The sequence below is a fragment of the Rhinopithecus roxellana genome, chromosome 9 (genome assembly GCF_007565055.1).
Source record: "Rhinopithecus roxellana isolate Shanxi Qingling chromosome 9, ASM756505v1, whole genome shotgun sequence".
NCBI lineage: Eukaryota > Metazoa > Chordata > Mammalia > Primates > Cercopithecidae > Rhinopithecus > Rhinopithecus roxellana.
The window spans coordinates 67,990,846-68,009,654 of record NC_044557.1 but is presented as its reverse complement, the minus strand read 5'-3'; the positions used below and the strand labels follow the sequence as shown (position 1 = coordinate 68,009,654).

The following is an 18,809-nucleotide window of genomic DNA, read 5'->3' as shown; positions in this document are numbered from 1 at the left end:
GTGTATGGGAATAACTTATCTGAAACAAGGACTGTGATGTACGATCTTTCTCTCCCTACCTTTGCTTACAGCTTTAACAAATATTTATTTAACATCTACTCATATTTCATTGATGACGAATGAATTTTGAGACCCTGTCAAGAGATAAAGGTTCTTCCAAGAAGGCCAGGATGAAAGTATTTAACAGGAGCCTTGCTATCTAATTCAAGAATGGTTTATATCCGGCCAGGTGCAGTAGCTCACACCTGTAATCCCAGCACTTTGGGAGGTCAAGGCAGGTGGATCACGAGGTCAAGAGATCGAGACCATCCTGGCCAACATGGTGAAACCCCGTCTCTACTAAAAATACAAAAAATTAGCTGGGCCTGGTGGCAGACACCTGTAATCCCAGCTACTAGGAAGGCTGAGTCAGGAGAATTGCTTGAACCCAGGAGGTGGAGGTTGCAGTGAGCCGAAATCGCGCCTTTGCACTCCAGCCTGGGCAAAAAGAACAAAACTCTGTCTCAAAAACAAACAAACAAACAAAAATGGTTTCTATCAGAATCTGAAAGGAAAAACAAGAGGAAGTCATGAACTTTCTCTTAAGGACAGAAAAAAAGTTCTCAGATAAAGAATGAAAATTTTAGACAGGATTTCTATGTTGAATAGGAAGAGGAATAGACAATCTCTGAAGTTTCTTATAAACCTAACATACATGACTACAATTTAATAAGGCAATTTAGTACGTACCCAAGCACCAATTCACAAAAAAAAAACCATTAAAAATAACCTTATTTTCAGCAAGTTAAAAAAAAATGAGTTTTACTTTCTCTAGAAGTATAAATAAAGCCTTCAGAATCAAAGCATACTGCTTAAGTCAAACACTGAGAAGGTGCTAAAGATATTTAAACACTAAGATCAATAAGCATGCTATAGACATCATTTTAAAATAAAAGTCTAATTATAATAAAATAAATAATTGATCTTTTAATGAATCACCAAATTGCTGAGAAGGTAGTTAATTTTTAAAAACAATAAAATCCAACCTAATCCTTTTTTAAAAATTTATTTTCATGTTACTAGAACTTTGGTTTCCATTAAATGTAATTCAGTAACAGCATGTAAACACTAGATGTTTTCACTTAAAATTAGAAGAAGAAATGTATTTTAACTGGCGACTAACTTCAAGATATAAAAAGAGTATAAAACTTCAAAATATGTATCAAATAAAATGCAAAGCCTTTGTTCATTGTCTATTCTTTTGTCCTTTTCTTTGCTGAGATTGTTGTTCAGGTGACACTTTGGTACCGAACTCAACCTTGATGACTTTCTACTTGAACCAAATAACTAAATCAATGAGAATCCAAAAGTGTATAAACATGTTTAAGATCACATCTGTGCCTATCCACTTTCAACCCGAGAAAAAATAACGAGATCTTGAGAGCACTCTGCCGTGGGAGGCAGGGACGCAGACAGATAATCGGGGAAAGGTAACTGGTATCATTCCTTCTTTCTTTTTTCATGATGCCTATTGAATAGTCTCTTTTATTTTTTACATGCCTGAAATTCAGAGTGATTAGATTTATTTTCAGATAAAGTATTTCTCCAATCAAATCAGGGTAGAACAAAAAGAAAAAAAATTAAGGGTAGAACAATACCACTTATATTGATTAGAATAAACACAAAACAAATAATGCTTGAAGAAGGTGATTCTGGGACTTGTGGTAAGTTTTCTTGACGATATAAGGTGATGAATACAAAACAACTTGTTAAATTTATAGAATAGAGAGAAATAATATCTTGGTAAGAGGAGGTAGAAATTGCAGAGAAATGAGCACTTTTTAGCAGTATTTTTAGCTTTTTGACTAAAAGAGCTAGTATTTTTGACTAAAAATTCTAGTATTTTAGCTTTTTGACTCTGTAATTTGTGTTAAAAATTTGATTTTAGGAAGCATAACTTTTAATGATTTTGAATAATGAAAATATATACAAGAAATAATACACACATGCCTAAAATTAATATTTAAAATCACATATACAACATTTAAGTTTTTAAAAATCTTATTTACTGTCACTATTTGGATTCCTAAGAACCATCACGTTTATGTTAAACTTCACATATCTCACTAGTATGATACCAATAAATGATATAGAATTGAAATACCCATTGCTATTAACATTTTCTCATTTATTTTCAGAACATTTATTTTTGTTTTATATCCTTACCTTCTGTCTGGAAGAAAGTAAATTTTAACATAAGGATTCCTTGGCCTCCCATCTTCCCTGGAAGGGAGATCCTTTGCTCCCAAAATTGTAACTATTAATTGGTGACCAACCTTGTCAAACCACAGTTTTATCTGAAAAGCAAAAATATTAATTTATCAATTCAAACATTTACTACACAAACACAATGTTTACCTTTCCAATCTTCACCCCATTCTCTTACAGTATCATTAGCACAGAATATAAATTTTACTTAGTAAATTGTGGCTAGTTAAAAATAAAAGGATATACTATAATAACTTCAATGAATAAAAGAATGATTCAGACATTTCAGTTTGACTGATCAAGCATGTGGGCTTTTTATTATCTTAATGTGATTGCTTATTAACATGTACATAACTACATTATCATAATTAAGGACTTTATATAAAATGATTGATCTGTATCTTTACTTATGCAAGAATCACTAGCTCATTTTGGTTCGCCTACAAAAAAAACTGAGTTCAGAATAAGTGCTCAAAATGAATTGAGTAGATAATATCCTGTTTATATAACATTCATAGGGAATTTTCAAGTAAATGTTTTATGTTGTTTCACAGTTAAAAACATTTAAAATATTATAAGCAAAAGGGATTTACTAGTAGCTTTAGTCAACAGATTCCTTCAGTTTGAACTTAAAATGATAATGAATTCATCTTTAAAATTTTTCCTTATTCAGACATTAAGTCTCATTCTTTTGTGAAGTTGATGAATAATATCCTTAGGATAATAAGAGTACATTTTATTATTTGAGATAAGAAAATGAGAACAATTTCCCTGTGCCATAATTAGGGAAGAGAACTTCATATCCAACTGCTGAATTTACTTGATTTAACAGTTATCACCTCCCACACACATACCTCACACCTGCACACCTAGTTGTCTGATTCTACTATGTCAGGATCTATGATAATTATGGCTCTGATCCACATCTCGGCCCAGAACTCAGCACATATCTAACCACTATGTTGAAACTGAAATGGAACCAAAATTTGGAACTTGAGAATAACAGTTACAAATCAGTACTGGTTATACATGAAACACTAGCAGTTCAATTCCAATTCCAACATAGCTTTGTTGAGTCCCTCACTTCATATCCTAGAGAATGAGAGAGACACTGAGCAACTTTTGAGTCAGAAAAGGTAAACTGACAGTCCAAAAAAGTATATAAAATTATTTCCATCTTTTTTTTTTGCCAAATGGAATCAGCCCTTTTATAGGAATAAGAGTAAGAAATATCCAACTTATTTAAATTATAGTTATCAATTTTTATGTTTTTACATTTAATGTAGGTATTATCTTGCTATTGAATAAGAAGAAATTTTTCTAATGGAGCTGCTAAGTACAAAAATAGACCCTAGACAAGTATTTCTTAAATTGGGCTAATAAACTTTCCATGTCAGTATTTTCTCACTTATTTATTAAAAAGTTACAAATTCCTGGGCCCACCTCTCGCCTACTGAATCAGAACGAGGCCCTGGAAGTTGGATTTTAACAGGTCCCTAGGTGATCCTCAAGTGCATTAAAATTTGAGAACCACTGCCTTAGATTAAGAGATTAACAACTTGAAGAAAAAAGTCTCCAATATATGAAAAGAAAACAGTTCAAATATTTGCTTTTCTAATAATATTAGAACATAGATACAGATAAGAAAAAGGGGCCAAAAGGAGACTATTCTTCTGGCAAAAGATGTGAGTGAAAAAGAGAGAAATGCAGGAATGTCTGATTGTATATGAGATCAAAGAGGTGTTATAGATAGTATCATAAATATGTGACAAAAACCCAACTGATTTCTATGGTATTCTCTATTTTCATCAGTTTTAAAGAGTTTATGGCTTCATTTTTTCTAAGACATTAAAAAGCTTTCTCTGAGGTTCATGACATGAATATTAAGCATCTCAAAGGAAAAAAAAAAGATTCTGCAAGGCTAAAAAGATTTATTTCCAATAAGTGTTACGTTTAAGAAACAATAATTATTATGAGACTAAGCTAAAAATTATTAGAGCAAATTATTGATTTCTATGAGAACCTTTTGGGGGGTTAAACTAAGTACTTGTTGCCATCTCCACCAGCAATATTTTTTCTCCTTTAAAATCATTAAAACTAGCATTTGAGATATATATTTCAAAAGTCTGATAGAGTATTCTTTTCAGATTTCCTTATGCCATGGAAAACCAAAATATTATCAGTTAGTAATATTATCCATTTCTCATACAGAGTAAACATATGGCTTATTTTTGGTATAATATTTTAGAGTTTACTAAATTATAAATTACAAATGTACAAATATTAAAATAATTTAAACAGCAAATAGGCACATTTTAACTTTACTAATTATTTGACCAAAATTATACCTTTTAATAGACTGCTTTAAACTGAGTATTTGAATATAGCCCTAATTTTTATTTATATTATAGGACTTGCATTGAAGTTTTTAATAGATATCCAGTTCACATAATCAAAACAGATTTTATTAGGTACATCACTTTATAACATTCTTAATTTCTTATCTGTGCTTTTTAAATAAGTGTTTAAAATATAGCTGTTGATTCCCCCAAATATAACAAACATATCTTCACAATTCTGGTTCTGACATAGTTTCTGTTCAGCCCCAATTTCATTAATAAAAATATTAGTATAATTTAAATTGTTTTAAAATATTTCTCATTCCAGCTTTAGCATGTAACTATTTTTAATTTTCCTAAGTAGGACCTAAGCAGCATAGGTAAATATTTTATATTGTATAATATTAACAAGAATAATTTAATTTTTAAAATTTAAACAAAGTAAGTATTACTCAGAAGCAACAAATTTTTAAAAAACAACATGCAGCAAAGCAAGGAAAGCATAATACTACTTAAAAAAAAACTATATTGCCATTACTTTACCATATAAGGGGTTCCTAATGAAAAGAGGCAAACAACTTGTACCCAACTATTACATAAAATTAAATAAAACTACAATGGAAAAATATTAACAAAATAAATCCAACTTATTTTATTTGGACTATAATTTTGTTCTTTCAAAGTAAAATACTTTGCAAAAAATGAACCTTATATATAATATGCATAAAATTCATATTTTAAATAAGGTACAAATTTATTTGCATCTCCTCAAGGAGTTATTACTTGGAAAATGCAAGAGAATATAGATGTTAAGTGACATAATGAGTGATTTAAAGAGACAGCAACCTTAGTGTAACAAGGAAAAATATCAACAGTATAAAATTAGCTATTTCTGTAAATGTCATATATATAAGTAGAATCTACATTAAATGCCACTTTGAAATCTATAAGGTTTAGTATTTAGTTTATCATATAAAATCACTAACAAAGATTGTCTCTTTAAATTTTTATTCAATATTCTAATCCCCATGCAAATTTTTATGAGCTGGCTAATAAAATGATTTGAAAGTCAATAATATGGGTTGGAGCAACATACCAAAAAAAGTTTTCCTACTAACGCATTTTCCAAAAACATACAAATAAGGGTTAAACACAACTTTAGTTTCTATCAGGCAGACAAGGCCTTTACCTGAACCCTAGGAACAAAAGGCGTTGTTCTTCTACTAAGGCTTTGGCTCTGGTAAGCAAAATTAAAGAAAAAAGCAATAAAACAAAACCAAAAAGGACAACACACTGGAACTAAAAGACCAAAAGTAAAAACAAACACATACAACTATCCCTTAAATACAATTTTTCCATGACAATATTTATCGAAATTAAGTACTTCAGAGTAATGAATAAATTAATTTTGTCCAATGCCAAAAAACATTAAAAACTATACAAAATACTAGAATTTATATAATCAAATTTTTCAAATGTAGTTCACAAAACAAGAATTAAGACTGTATATAAAATAATATATTTGGGCTCATGTATTTTGAAAGAATGATTAAAAGCATAACCCAAGAATCAATAAATTTCATATTTTATCCTTAAACATACTACACAGAAAATAGGACAGTACAAAAAGAAGTTAGTTGAAAATGTATTACAGAGTTATGAGTGAAAACCCATCTGTGGAAGTAATGTGTGACTTCTCCAAAGTATGTCTACCCAAAGTCCAAAAACTATTAGCCAAATTGGCTTTAGAATTTCTTAAAAGAATAAACACATTAAAATAAAAGTGTGCAGAAATGCATTGGATTAATTACTTGATTCATACTTGATGAATCCCTATCAGGTTCTAGTATTGAAACGCCATCATCAGACATTTATTATGTACCACTTAAGGTAACACTGTTTATTGCTAATCACACCTATTAATGACAATATCTTATCTCTTTTTGCTTATACAGTTTGTTGCACTTTTTCAAGGCTTTATTGACAGTTTATTGTAAGTTTATTGCCTCATGGTATTTCCAACAACCTTATGAGGTAGTTGCTTCTACTCACAATTTGTAGGTCAGGAAACACAGAAAAGGGCTAGACATACTTGCCCATACTCAAACAAAAAGCAAGGTAGTGTAAGACAGAAAATAGAACCCAGTTCTAATTAAATCACTAAATCAAATTCTCAGAATCAAATCAAATTTCCTTTCTCTTACTGACTTTTGTTTTCATTTTGAAAGTTTCCAAAAGACACCACAATAATCAGAATGTTGTACCTTTATTAGGCATTCCAACAGCTAAATCAGAACATAATCAGGTTTGGGAATGGATTTCAAGGCATTTAATTCTGCTTCTATCACCAAGATTCTATCCCATTCCTCACATTTCTTATGGATGTCTCTCTTGTCTACTTCAAAGTCATAAATAAAGGCTTCTCTCTTTCCACTGCTAACTGGAAACAGATAATGAGTACTAAGAGTATTTTTGCTCAGTCCAGTTGGCATTGATCAGACACGTTTATTTAAGACATAAATCTAAAACCCAAAGGAAAGCAGACTTAAAAGCAGACTGTCATTCAATCATGAGTCATCTTTCTCTCTCTCTCAATCTCTCTCTCTCTCTTTCTCTCTGTCTGTCTCTTTCAAAACCAAGGCAGTTTCAAATCTAAGCTGTCTTCCTTTTTATGTGGAAATATTCCCAAAGGAAGAAAGAAATATTCAGATGTGGAGTGTGTTACTGACGTCTGTCGGCATAACCACAGGCTATTATAATGCTTTAGCAAATGACAGATGGGATATATGAAATTCACAGAGAAATTTGGCATGTTGAAAAAAGGGACTAAACAAGGTACTTTAGAAATACATTTTATTTCCCCTGTCCTCCTACCTGTCTTGTTTTAGACCAAAAATATTAAGGTTACAGAATATTTTTACAAGTAAATATTATGTCATAAAATAAAAGATTCCCTTTAAAAGAAATAATACTTTCAAATACATTAATCCTTTAAAGCAAACATTTTTCCATGTTCTAAAATGAACTCATACATGCATCTCACAGACTTCTGAAATCAACCTTCTAAAACCTATGGCAATTTACACTTAATCTTCACCCATGAGTTTATATTTTAAATATGGCTATAAAAATATATTTTTGTGTTGACAATATTTTTTTAAATTAATGTAAAATTCACCAGACATACAACTGACTATTTTAAAGTATACAATTCAGTGGCAAATACTGTGTTCAGAATTCTGTGGAATTACCACAGAATTACTACCTCCTTCCAGTTTCAAAATATTTTCATCATCCCAGAACACTCTGTACTTTACATAATCACTCCCTATTTTTCCATCTCGCTGTACATTAGTAACCACTGCTTTCTGTCTCTATGGATATTTCAGATAGGGATGGCAAAACACTATGTGTCTCACTGTAATTTGTAATTACTATTAATTCATTTATTGTAAGCATGAGAGACCTGATGATATCTAAACAATTCAGGCTTCATACAAAAGAAGAATTTGAATTTGCACACCACAATTCATTTTGCATTTTTAATATCACTTTCCACTATTAATTGTACTAGTATCTTTAGAACATTCTTTTCATACAATACTTTCAGAATAACAAAGTTATAACAATGAAGTGTAACAGATAAAAGCTCAAAAAAAACCTTTCATTTATAGAAAGTTTTAAAAAGGCTATGGAGTTTCCAGGGAGATAGAAAGGACATATACCACTCCTTAAATTATGTATTCCTTTCAAATGGGCATATAAAATGGATATTTGTAATATTTACTTAAAATGGAGTCAAAAGATATTTTTTAAAGTAACTTGGAAAAACACTGCAACCATAAATCAACCACAGATCATGAAGCAAATGAAATAAAATATGATTAACAGTAGTATCAATTGGGTAATATGTTCCCACAGAAAGAGAATTCTGAGCCTTTTCTCACTTTGAAAAGAATTGAAAGCTATATTTTCTTTTAATGCCCTATTATCAAAATAGTCAAAGACTATAAACTAATTGAAACTATTAACTACAAAAGTAATCAACTGAAGGAGAAAAACAGCTAAATTCTGGAAGAACACATATTAAAAATAGGGTCCTAATAAGGCAGTGCTGTCAGTGAGAAAGCTAACATACAGCCTACGTGGCATAAACCTGAATTCATGCTGATTTTCTTCACCAAATACATTAATGGCATTTTCACTGCTATGCAGTAGAATAATAAACAGCAGGACAATTCAAAAATGGAGAGAAAATAAATTGCATACATTTAAAAAAATCAACAGCCTTGAGCATGAAAATGTAAACAACAAATTTACATTTTTTTTTATAATCACCTCCTTTGAGAATGATATTATATGTATATATTTTCTATTTGAGACATGAACTGACAGAGTATTAGGAAGGCCAGCTCACATACTATAAAAATTATCATTGTTCTCAGGCATTAGCAATATCATAATTTTGTAAGTGAAGTATGGGCCCAAGTAAAAACTAACCAAAAGCAAAAATGTCCAAAGGTAGAAAAGAAGGAAAAAGGAATTGTAATGTTGGTTTATGACTTCCTAGTTTTCCTTAGGGTTGATATATGTAGATATATTTTTCCAACCTCTACATCATTAGAGCAAACCAAAATTGTCTCCAGGCTGATAGAGACAGGATTAAATATAAAGGGAATTATTATATACCAGATAGCATCTTAGTTATGTTTTCCTGGATGCAAAAATATAAGAATAAAATTCATAAGTTACATGAAGGTAAAAACTTGTATTCGCAGTGACTAGCACTATACCTGATGTGGGGGTCAGAACTTAACACAGATTTCTTAAGTAGATGATTGGAGTTTAATTAGGTAAAATCATTTCTGAAGGAAAAATTTGAAAATAGATTTCAAAAATCCTAAAATTTTCCTTTGCCTTTTATATTGTAATTTTATTTCTGGAAAGTTATTCTGACAATAGAATTTTGTCCTAACAAAAATATTCAAGATTTATATTCAAGGATTTCCACGGTATCATTATTCATAAAAATTAGTTAGAAACAAGCAAGGTACCCTATAATAGTGAATTAGGTTACAATGAAGTATTAAAATGTCCATTAAAACAATTTTAAGAGGAATTTTTAAAGACAGGAAAAAGTCCACAATATTACTAAGAGAAAAATCAAGATTCAAAATAGTATTTTTTTTTCAGTTTTGTTTAAAAATTTATATGTAGTGAATGGTTATATTTCAGTGTCAGGATTATAGCTGATTTTTACATCTTATTAATTTTCTGTGCTTTCCAGATTTCCCACAATAAATATGCAGTATATTTATAACCAACATTTTTTATATATAGGGTAGGGTATGGGCATATGTGTGAATAATTTCAAAACAGATACAGCTAAAAGTTTTACTAATAATATCATAGTGGAACATATTCCTTCCAAGTCATAAGAAAAGGAGAAAATAGTACACATTTTAAATTACAAAACCACTTATAAATCTAAATACTATAACTTTACAACTTTATACATAAATTTAGAAGTGAAACTTTTAAGTTTATATTTCCCCCAAATATTTAACAGTTGTACCTTTTACCATATTAATTTTGAACCATGAAAAAAATAGTTGAATTTGAAATTTGTCTAAATCCCTGAACTATGCTTCTCGTCCTCCCCTCCTAGTCCAATCTGTAGTAAGACCTTGGGATTCAAATAAGAAAACAAAGTGATACTTACTTATTATAGAAAATCTAACTTCCACTCCTTCTTTACGAACTCAAGCAAACTATACATACACACAGACACAGACAGACAGACAGACACACACACACACACCACAAACACAGTTTTATTTATGGACTGGGATCATCCAGCCCCAAAAACATTATTTAAGGATGAACTATTGAAATGGATCCATAATAAGAAACAACTTTTATTAGCATTTTATAGCATAGTAGAAGAAAACATACGTTTGTAACTATAAATGACAACATATGTGCTGTCGATACATGTAAGAATAAGTAGAAAGATGCTACTTATTTTGCAGACTTGAAAAAAGACCACTAGCCTCAAATGAAAAAGTTCACTCTGTTTATGAAATAGAAAGGAAAAAAAATAATAAGGGAAGAAATTTATTTTAGTGGAACATTTACAATTTCCTAATAGCATCACATATTCTTTCTTATATAACTTTTCTGTTATTGTCACCTTTATGGTCAAAATCATTCTAAAAAAGACATGTCTAATGACTTTTTTAATGACTGCGAATGAACTTTTTTCCTTTTTGCATATACTTCCTATAACTCCTTTTAATTAATGAAAATACTTCAGAAAAAAACAAATAACTACCCTTTCCCACCCTCCTCCCAAAAAAAATCAAAGGAAAAATTTCATAGCTAATTTAACAAAAAGCTATCTTTTCTGGGCTTAAAATATCAGCCTCAAATAATTTAGTTTTTAACTGTAACTTTCTGTTAATCCAAAATTCAATGTCTGAATTTTGACAACCTAAATATCTTTTTAATACTCATGAAATTTCAAGTTTCGTAATCACCAACAATACTGGTAATATCAACCTGTATTTTTCTAATGTATAAGAATAAATTTATTATGTTACTACTTTTAAATGGTTTAATAAGGGAATGACAACAGAACAAATGAATAAAAAGTAAAGACTTACATTTGTAAAGCTCCTCTGATATCAACACAATATAAAATGCATAAATGAATATTTAAGTTTTATTTTAAAATGTTCAAATCAGGGATCACTTAATGTGCAAAGTTATCTGAAGTATTCAGCAATCCATTATATATTTCTCTGTTCATTTCATTTTGTCTATTGACAAAAACATCTCAAGTATCACTATATTTCATAGCAATATTGAACTCCAATGATGACTATAAACTGACACCAAAATCCTTAAAGTTGAAAAGCAGTGAAGAATTCATATTTACTTTTATCTGAAATACCATCTTTACATAGTGCAACATTTTTACTTCTCTTAAAAATCTATGACACATTATAGTCATCTTAAGGTACAGAGCAAAAATTATGAATTTGAATTTTGTTATAATTACTAACATACAAAAGAGTTTAGGTACCTTCACAAAATCTAACTGTTATTAAATTCCAGAAAATCTAACTCTAATAAATAAAGCAGTATGATAAACAATCAAAATTGGATTTCGAAAACTAAAGGAATGATAAAGTGGGAGGTTAAAAGCACAATTATGTTCTAGGAATAACTTGGTTTGTAAAAAACTAGCATCGTATTTTAAAAGTACTATTTGATATTCTGAAAAGAAGAGTAAATGTAATGACTACATACTGAAAGTTGTCCTGATAAGAACTGTGGAACATCCCTCAACATTCCAGGACTCATAGGAGAGGTAACAGAAATAGAAGGACGATCCATTTTTTGAGATTCAAATGAGCTAGAACCTGCAACGATAATTACACATAACAAATAACAATGGCTCTTCACAAGTATTTAGTAAGTTTTGCCATATAACTTTTAAATTATTTATTTTTTTGATGTCCACAAAATGTCATTATATAGTCCATTTTCTTAGACACAATGTTGAAATATTCTTAAAGCGTTTTTTTTGGAAGCAAAAGTGCAGTATAGGGATTCTCTTAAGATCAATAGTGAACCATTTTCTGTGCCAATTATAGTAGGGACAGGCCTCTACCTCAGGACTTAGTTACTATCTGTTAAGTGTACTGTATTTATATCTTATGATGACATATTAAGAAAAATTTAAAAATAGAAACAAGGAGTAATCAAAACATAAATCAATAAAGCAACTGAAAGACTACATTTGTAAATAATAAGAAAATAAGTACAAAATTATTAAATTTTTAAAATTATGTATAGAACAATATAACAAATTATACTGGCAGAAAGAAGTGAGGGGCATAAAAAAAGGAATAAAATATTAAATATTTATTGTCACTATTTTCATTCTTGGGGATAAGAATATTCCCTGTATGTCTGTCATGTTCTCTGGACAGAACATTGCTGATATTCATTGGGATTCAGAACACTGGGGAAGACCTGTTTTTTGTTTTTTGTTTTGTTTTTGAGACGGAGTCTCACTCTGTCACCCAGGCTGGAGTGCAGTGGCTGATCTTGGCTCACTGCAACCTCCGCCTCCCGGGTTCACGCCATTCTCCTGCCTCAGCCTCCCAAGTAGCTGGGACTACAGGCGCCCGCCAACACGTCCGGCTAATTTTTTGTTTTGTTTTGTTTTGTTTTTTCTAGTAGAGACGGGGTTTCACCGTGTTAGCAAGGATAGTCTCGATCTCCTGACCTCGTGATCCACCCGCCTCGGCCTCCCAAAGTGCTGGGATTACAGGCGTGAGCCACCACGCTTGGCCAGGAAGACCTGTGTTTAAGGGAATGGATGTATAAAAACTTAATTGGGAACACAGTGAACCTACAACACCTCTGAGACATCCAATGGGAGATGTAAAGCAGTTAAGTGGAACTACAGATGGGACCAAATGTCCAAGTAGAGACTAGTGTTGGAAATTAACCTGTAGAGTTGTATGCCTAATTGGAAATGAAGGTAGATAAAACTCACCTCTAGAGAGAATACGGTGTAAAATGAAAGGGAAACTGCAAGGCTTAGGATTAGAAGTAACAGTGATACCTTTTATATTACTAGCAAGTAGCACGAATGAAACCTTTCTGCTAAGAAAGAAGCTGGGTTTTGTTGCTGTTGTTGTTGTCGTTGTTTTTACAATAAAGGTTGTTAAACTTCAGGCAGCAGAAGACACAACAGAATGTATTCTTTGAACATCCAGGCATGTAGGGACAATGATACCTCCTTTTGATAATGTAAACTTAGAAGTTATACAGCTGGCAATTACAACCATAAGAAGAAAAGAATTTATTGAGGAACCAGGAATAAAGATGGTTAAGGACAGGGGCTTGGAAAAACATCAATGTTTAAAGAATAAAAGAGTGGATCTAATCTGAGAAAGGACCCCTGTCTCCTCAGAAACTATTTTGGAATTACAGCCTAGGGTCTTTTTAAATAGCTAAAATAAGATAAAGGTTTCCATGTTGCTCATACAATATCTGAGAGATGTAATAAAGGTGAATAAAAATTTTAACATACCCCATAGGATTGTTGTAAAAATTAAATGTGATGGTATAGGTACAACATCAAGCACAGTTATAAGTACTAAATAAAATGGGAGCAATAAGGATAATGATGATATCATTTTATAATAATTATAATTTGATTATTTATGTTACAGTTTTATGTGATCATGATATTATTTTGGATAAAATCATTTAGCATGTAGTCAAAGATACTAAATCAAATAAGTCATGGGACTATATTTTCAAGTATAGAGCTATGGCATTCAAAGGACTACTCTGATAAAGACTTTAAAGAAACTTGTAATTGTAAATATGAAAGTAAAAAAACATCTATTTTAATAGTGCATTCTCAATTATTGTGGTATATAGAGAATCCGACCACTTCTCACCATCCTCATTGCTACCAACATGGTTTACATCACCACTATCTTGCCACTAGATTAGCCTTCTCACTAGTTAGTCTCTTTGCTTTTACCTTCGACTCTATTAATCTATTTGCAACCTATTAGCCAGGTTTCAACACTAAGTATCTACTCAAAACCATCCTAGATAGCTCCCAATTTTCCTGAAAGTAAAAGCCAATGTCCTTAGAGTGGGTTTATGGCCTTTGCAATTTGCCCATTATTCCTCTATCCTCATTCATACCATTCTTCCTCTTGCTCACTCCATTCAGCTACACTGGCCTCCTTGAATTTCCTTAAATGCACCTTAGGCTTTCTTGCCATTGCATCCACACATCCTGTACCTGGAAAGATTTCCCCCCAGGCAGCCACTCCAAATGTTTCCTTCAATCCTTCCTTTTCAATGTGGTCTAGCCTGATCAACATATTTCAAACTGCAATCCTTTTTTTCCTCTCTCCCAATATCCCTTACTGTACTCTCAATCAATAAAGAAACTTACTTCATTGAAAAAAATAATTTAACATCTGAAATACTACTAACAATAATGTTTAAAATTATAGATAAATTTGACATTAAACTTATGTATTTATTGTTCCACTACTCCTCTGATGTTAAATCAGAACTGTTATCCCACTTTCCAAAAACATAAATTAGAATAAATGTAATTATTCACTAGTTTATTCTAAGCATCTCCCCCCACTTAATGAGGATGAGGTTACAAATAGTAAATTTTAAAACTAGGGGAAGTTTTGGGGGTGAATTTTTGGGAGCAGTGACTATGTTCATGATTTTTTGTTGGGATGATGGTTTCACAGGTATATATGTATGTCAAAACTTACCTAATTGTGTACTTTAAGTATGTGCAGTTTATTGCAGTATACCTTAATCATGCTATCTAAAAATCTGTAATAAGATAATATGTTTAAAAGAAACTTAAAATACTCTACATTTTTGTATTTTTTCCCACAGTGACATGAAATAATACTAAATTTTCCATCTTTATATGCTTACATACTTGATAGCAAGGTTGTCATATTACTTACTTCACATTACTAGCTAAATACTTCATCTGACCTCTGATGAATGCAATTATAAATAACATTTTCTTCTAGAATAAATAAAACTTACTGGACTCCAGTTGTGCATGTGTGCTATCAGGTATTCTAGGTATATCTCTGAAATGATAAAAAGAAAAAGAAAGAAAAAGAAAGAGAAAGAAAGAGAGAAAGAAAGAAAGAGAAACTGTTTCAACAATTAATGCAACTCATATTTTTTATCATTATCAATCTATTAATAGGACAGTGTAAAATGAAGAAAACTGGCCGGGCGTGGTGGCTCAAGCCTGTAATCCCAGCACTCTGGGAGGCCTAGACGGGTGGATCACGAGGTCAGGAGATCGAGACCATCCTGGCTAACACGGTGAAACCCCGTCTCTACTAAAAATACAAAAAACTAGCCGGGCAAGGTGGCAGGCGCCTGTAGTCCCAGCTACTCAGGAGGCTGAGGCAGGAGAATGGCGTGAACCCGGGAGGCGGAGCTTGCAGTGAGCTGAGATCCGGCCACTGCACTCCAGCCTGGGCGGCACAGCGAGACTCCGTCTCAAAAAAAAACAAAAAAAAAAATGAAGAAAACTGTGTATAATAGTGGTATTATATAAATAAGAAACAAGCCTTAGTACTTATTCCTCATAAAAGTATTCTGGGCCAACCTCAACTATTTAAAAGGAAATAAAATTCATATGCATCCACAGCATACTTTTAAAAAGAGACTTTATTTTCTATGTGTCTTACTGCACAATTATCCATTATAAAAAATTTGTATTAAACAAGATAAGTTTTACAGATATGTTTTTATTCTCTTCTGCTCTTTGGTTTTACCTGCAGTTCTAAATCAGTAACATTAAAGTACAAATAAAATATCACCAAAATAAAAAGTAAAATATTCATGTTGTGATTAAAACTTTCATTTTATTTTATTTTATTTTATTTTATTTATTTTTATTTTTTAAAGATAGAGTCTCACTCTGTCACCAGGCTGGAGTGCAGTGGCGTGATCTCAGCTCACAGCAACCTCCACTTTCTGGGTTCAAGCAGTTCTCCTGCCTCACCCTAATTTTTGTATTTTGAGCAGAGACAAGGTTTCACCATGTTGGCCAGGTTGGTTTTGAACTCCTGACTTCAAGGGATCCACCCGCCTCGCCCTCCCAAAATGCTGGGATAACAGGCAGGAGCCACCGGAAACTTATAAAATGTAGTAACATCACTGAGAAAAGACAAACACGTTTCTTATGGGGAAATCTCAACATTACCATGGAACTATATTTACACCAAAAATAAGTGTATATTTTTATTTGAGATTTGACACAAGGAGTAAATATTAATCGTTACATTCATTCAGTAAATTACATAAAGGACTATAAATTATTTAAAATATTAAACAAAAACAAGACTTGAAGATCCTTTAATACCAAGAAATATATTTGATCAATACACTAATCTTATACACTGCAGTTTTACCATGATACAAAACTATGAAAAGACAAAATAAAAAATGAATACAGTTTCAAGTACCAGATTTAATACTTTAAAAGGAACATTTCAATAAAACTAAGCTACCACCCTAAGTCGTTTTCTTCAGCATTTTCAAAAAAGAGATAAAAATAATACAGGCCCATCATTTCCTAAATGAATTAAAACTAGACATTACTATTCTACAACAAATGATTTCTGTAGGCTTCACCCTAGAATGCTCTTACCCTAAATCTCCATTTAATAATTCACTAACAGTAATATTTTTCTGTTACTTTTACTCTGATACAGGTATATATTTTACCTTGGCATATAATGTAATTCAGTTGCCTCTTTAACATTTATTGCCAATGTCTGGAAATTGTCAATTTTAATCTATAGGCATTACATTTAATGCATAGGCATTATAAAACAGAGGTATAAATTACAAAGCCAAAGAGTACTTTGATGTTTGCTTATTTTGGGTCTGTTTGTTCACCTTGTTAAAAAAGATGTCATGTTTTTCCATAAACTATTACCTCGATCTAGGAGTTGTATGTCCTTTGGCCCTTTCTTTCCTATGTTGAAATCTCTATTTTGGAAAATGTAAAATGTGTAGACTATAGATGATTTATAGTCTCCTTCCCCTACTAAATCCTATAACCACCGTTTAAGGTGTTACAATAAAATGAATAAACACGTAAATATTTCTTCTTTTGTAAGTAACTGTATATTCTACCATCTATATGATCAGATAAAGAGATATTATTTTTGGTGTGGTGCTTTTGGTAAGGAAAGAGAAAAAGTTATTGTCTACAAGATAATTTATTTCCATAAAGCAATCAGAAATTATTAAATGGCACATTACAAATAGTTTAACAGTATTCAACTTCACACACATATAAAATACTGAAACCAACTTACCCAATAGGCCTTGAAACTACAAGCTCTACTTGTGGTTCAGGTTTGGATTCCAGAATGATGTTGTATACTTCCTCAAATGTGGCTCCTTGCAATAGCCTTCCATTCCATTCTAATACTTCATCACCTATAGTGTGTAGTCAGTAATAATCATCTCATAAAGAAAATTTGATCCAATAAATTACACTTAACAGCATCTTAAACTTCAATAAACTCCACAGGATAAAATAACCATTATACAATATGAAACATACTCAGAACAGTTCCAGTGACACAAAATTTTATGACTATGGTGATTAGTATATTTCACAGAAAAGGACAATGATTAGAGGAAAAAATTATATAAACATTATCTCTATGTGATTTCTTAATAGAAATTCGAATTCTAAGCAACAATCAAAATCAGTTGCCTCTTGAAAGATTTTATGACTCTATACTCTAGGTTTCTCAATATATGTGCAACTGAGCACCTTGTTTTTTTGTAAAGGGTTTCCACTGTCTAAACTCTCTTGTAAAAACCTTAATAATTAGTATCTTATCAAATCCTCTTTAAGGTACTCAAGGATTTCTCCAATAGTATCCATTACCAAAGAGATAAGGGGTGACACATGGTAGGAAATATGCCTTTGTCCATAAAGTTTGTTCTAAACTATGTTAGAATTTTCTCAAAAGAAAAAGGTCTTATGGGAAACAAAATAGGTTAATATTATATACAGATTAGAATACCCATCAGAAAAAAATAAGATATAGTCAATATAAAAATGATTTTGATCTACTATGACTCAAGAAATAATAGTTTTGACTTTCCATTAATGAATAGAGATTTATATCTAAGTTAAATGAGCTCTTTGTTATTGTCAAATCACTTCTAAATAAATGAAAATAACTCATAACTACTAAAGTTGGACAGTTTAAATGTAAATAATCAAAGGTAAAACCCTACCTGGTCTAAGATGTCCTACAGTATCAGCTAAACTTCCTTTTTTTACTTTAGTAATAAATGCACAAAGCCGGCCTGATTCAGTCATCTTTCCTCCTACAACCTGTTTAAAAGAGGAAAATATTAACACGGGAATATTGTTGAAATGAGCATAGTTGAAGATTCAGGTAAAAAATACCTAGAACAATTTGCAACACCTAAAACGCTAATTTAATGTACAGAAAATGATTTCTTAAATAATTTATTGTCTCTATTAGGTTAGCACGTGCCCTAAAAGCTAGGTCTTTTTCACATATTCCAACTGTTTTGCCATTTAATACCCACTATTTGCTAAAATGTTGCATAACTTAGAAA

General features: G+C 31.2%; 1 protein-coding gene across 34 annotated transcripts in view; it reads right to left on the bottom strand.

Annotated features, from left to right (window-relative positions):
• Positions 1–18,809, bottom strand: part of RIMS2 (regulating synaptic membrane exocytosis 2) — a 792,768-nt gene that overhangs the window by 331,827 nt on the left and 442,132 nt on the right. For 29 of the 34 annotated variants that reach the window (XM_030937589.1, XM_030937577.1, XM_030937584.1 and 26 more), the window contains 5 exons: positions 18,459–18,558; positions 17,519–17,642; positions 15,216–15,262; positions 11,901–12,013; positions 2,206–2,336 (listed from right to left, as the gene is read on the bottom strand). In XM_030937589.1, the coding sequence (XP_030793449.1) occupies positions 2,206–2,336; positions 11,901–12,013; positions 15,216–15,262; positions 17,519–17,642; positions 18,459–18,558 (515 nt within the window). Of the gene's footprint in view, positions 1–2,205; positions 2,337–5,775; positions 5,824–11,900; positions 12,014–15,215; positions 15,263–17,518; positions 17,643–18,458; positions 18,559–18,809 lie in introns of all 34 variants that reach the window. The other 5 variants (XM_030937587.1, XM_030937578.1, XM_010354522.1 and 2 more) reach the window with 1 other exon arrangement.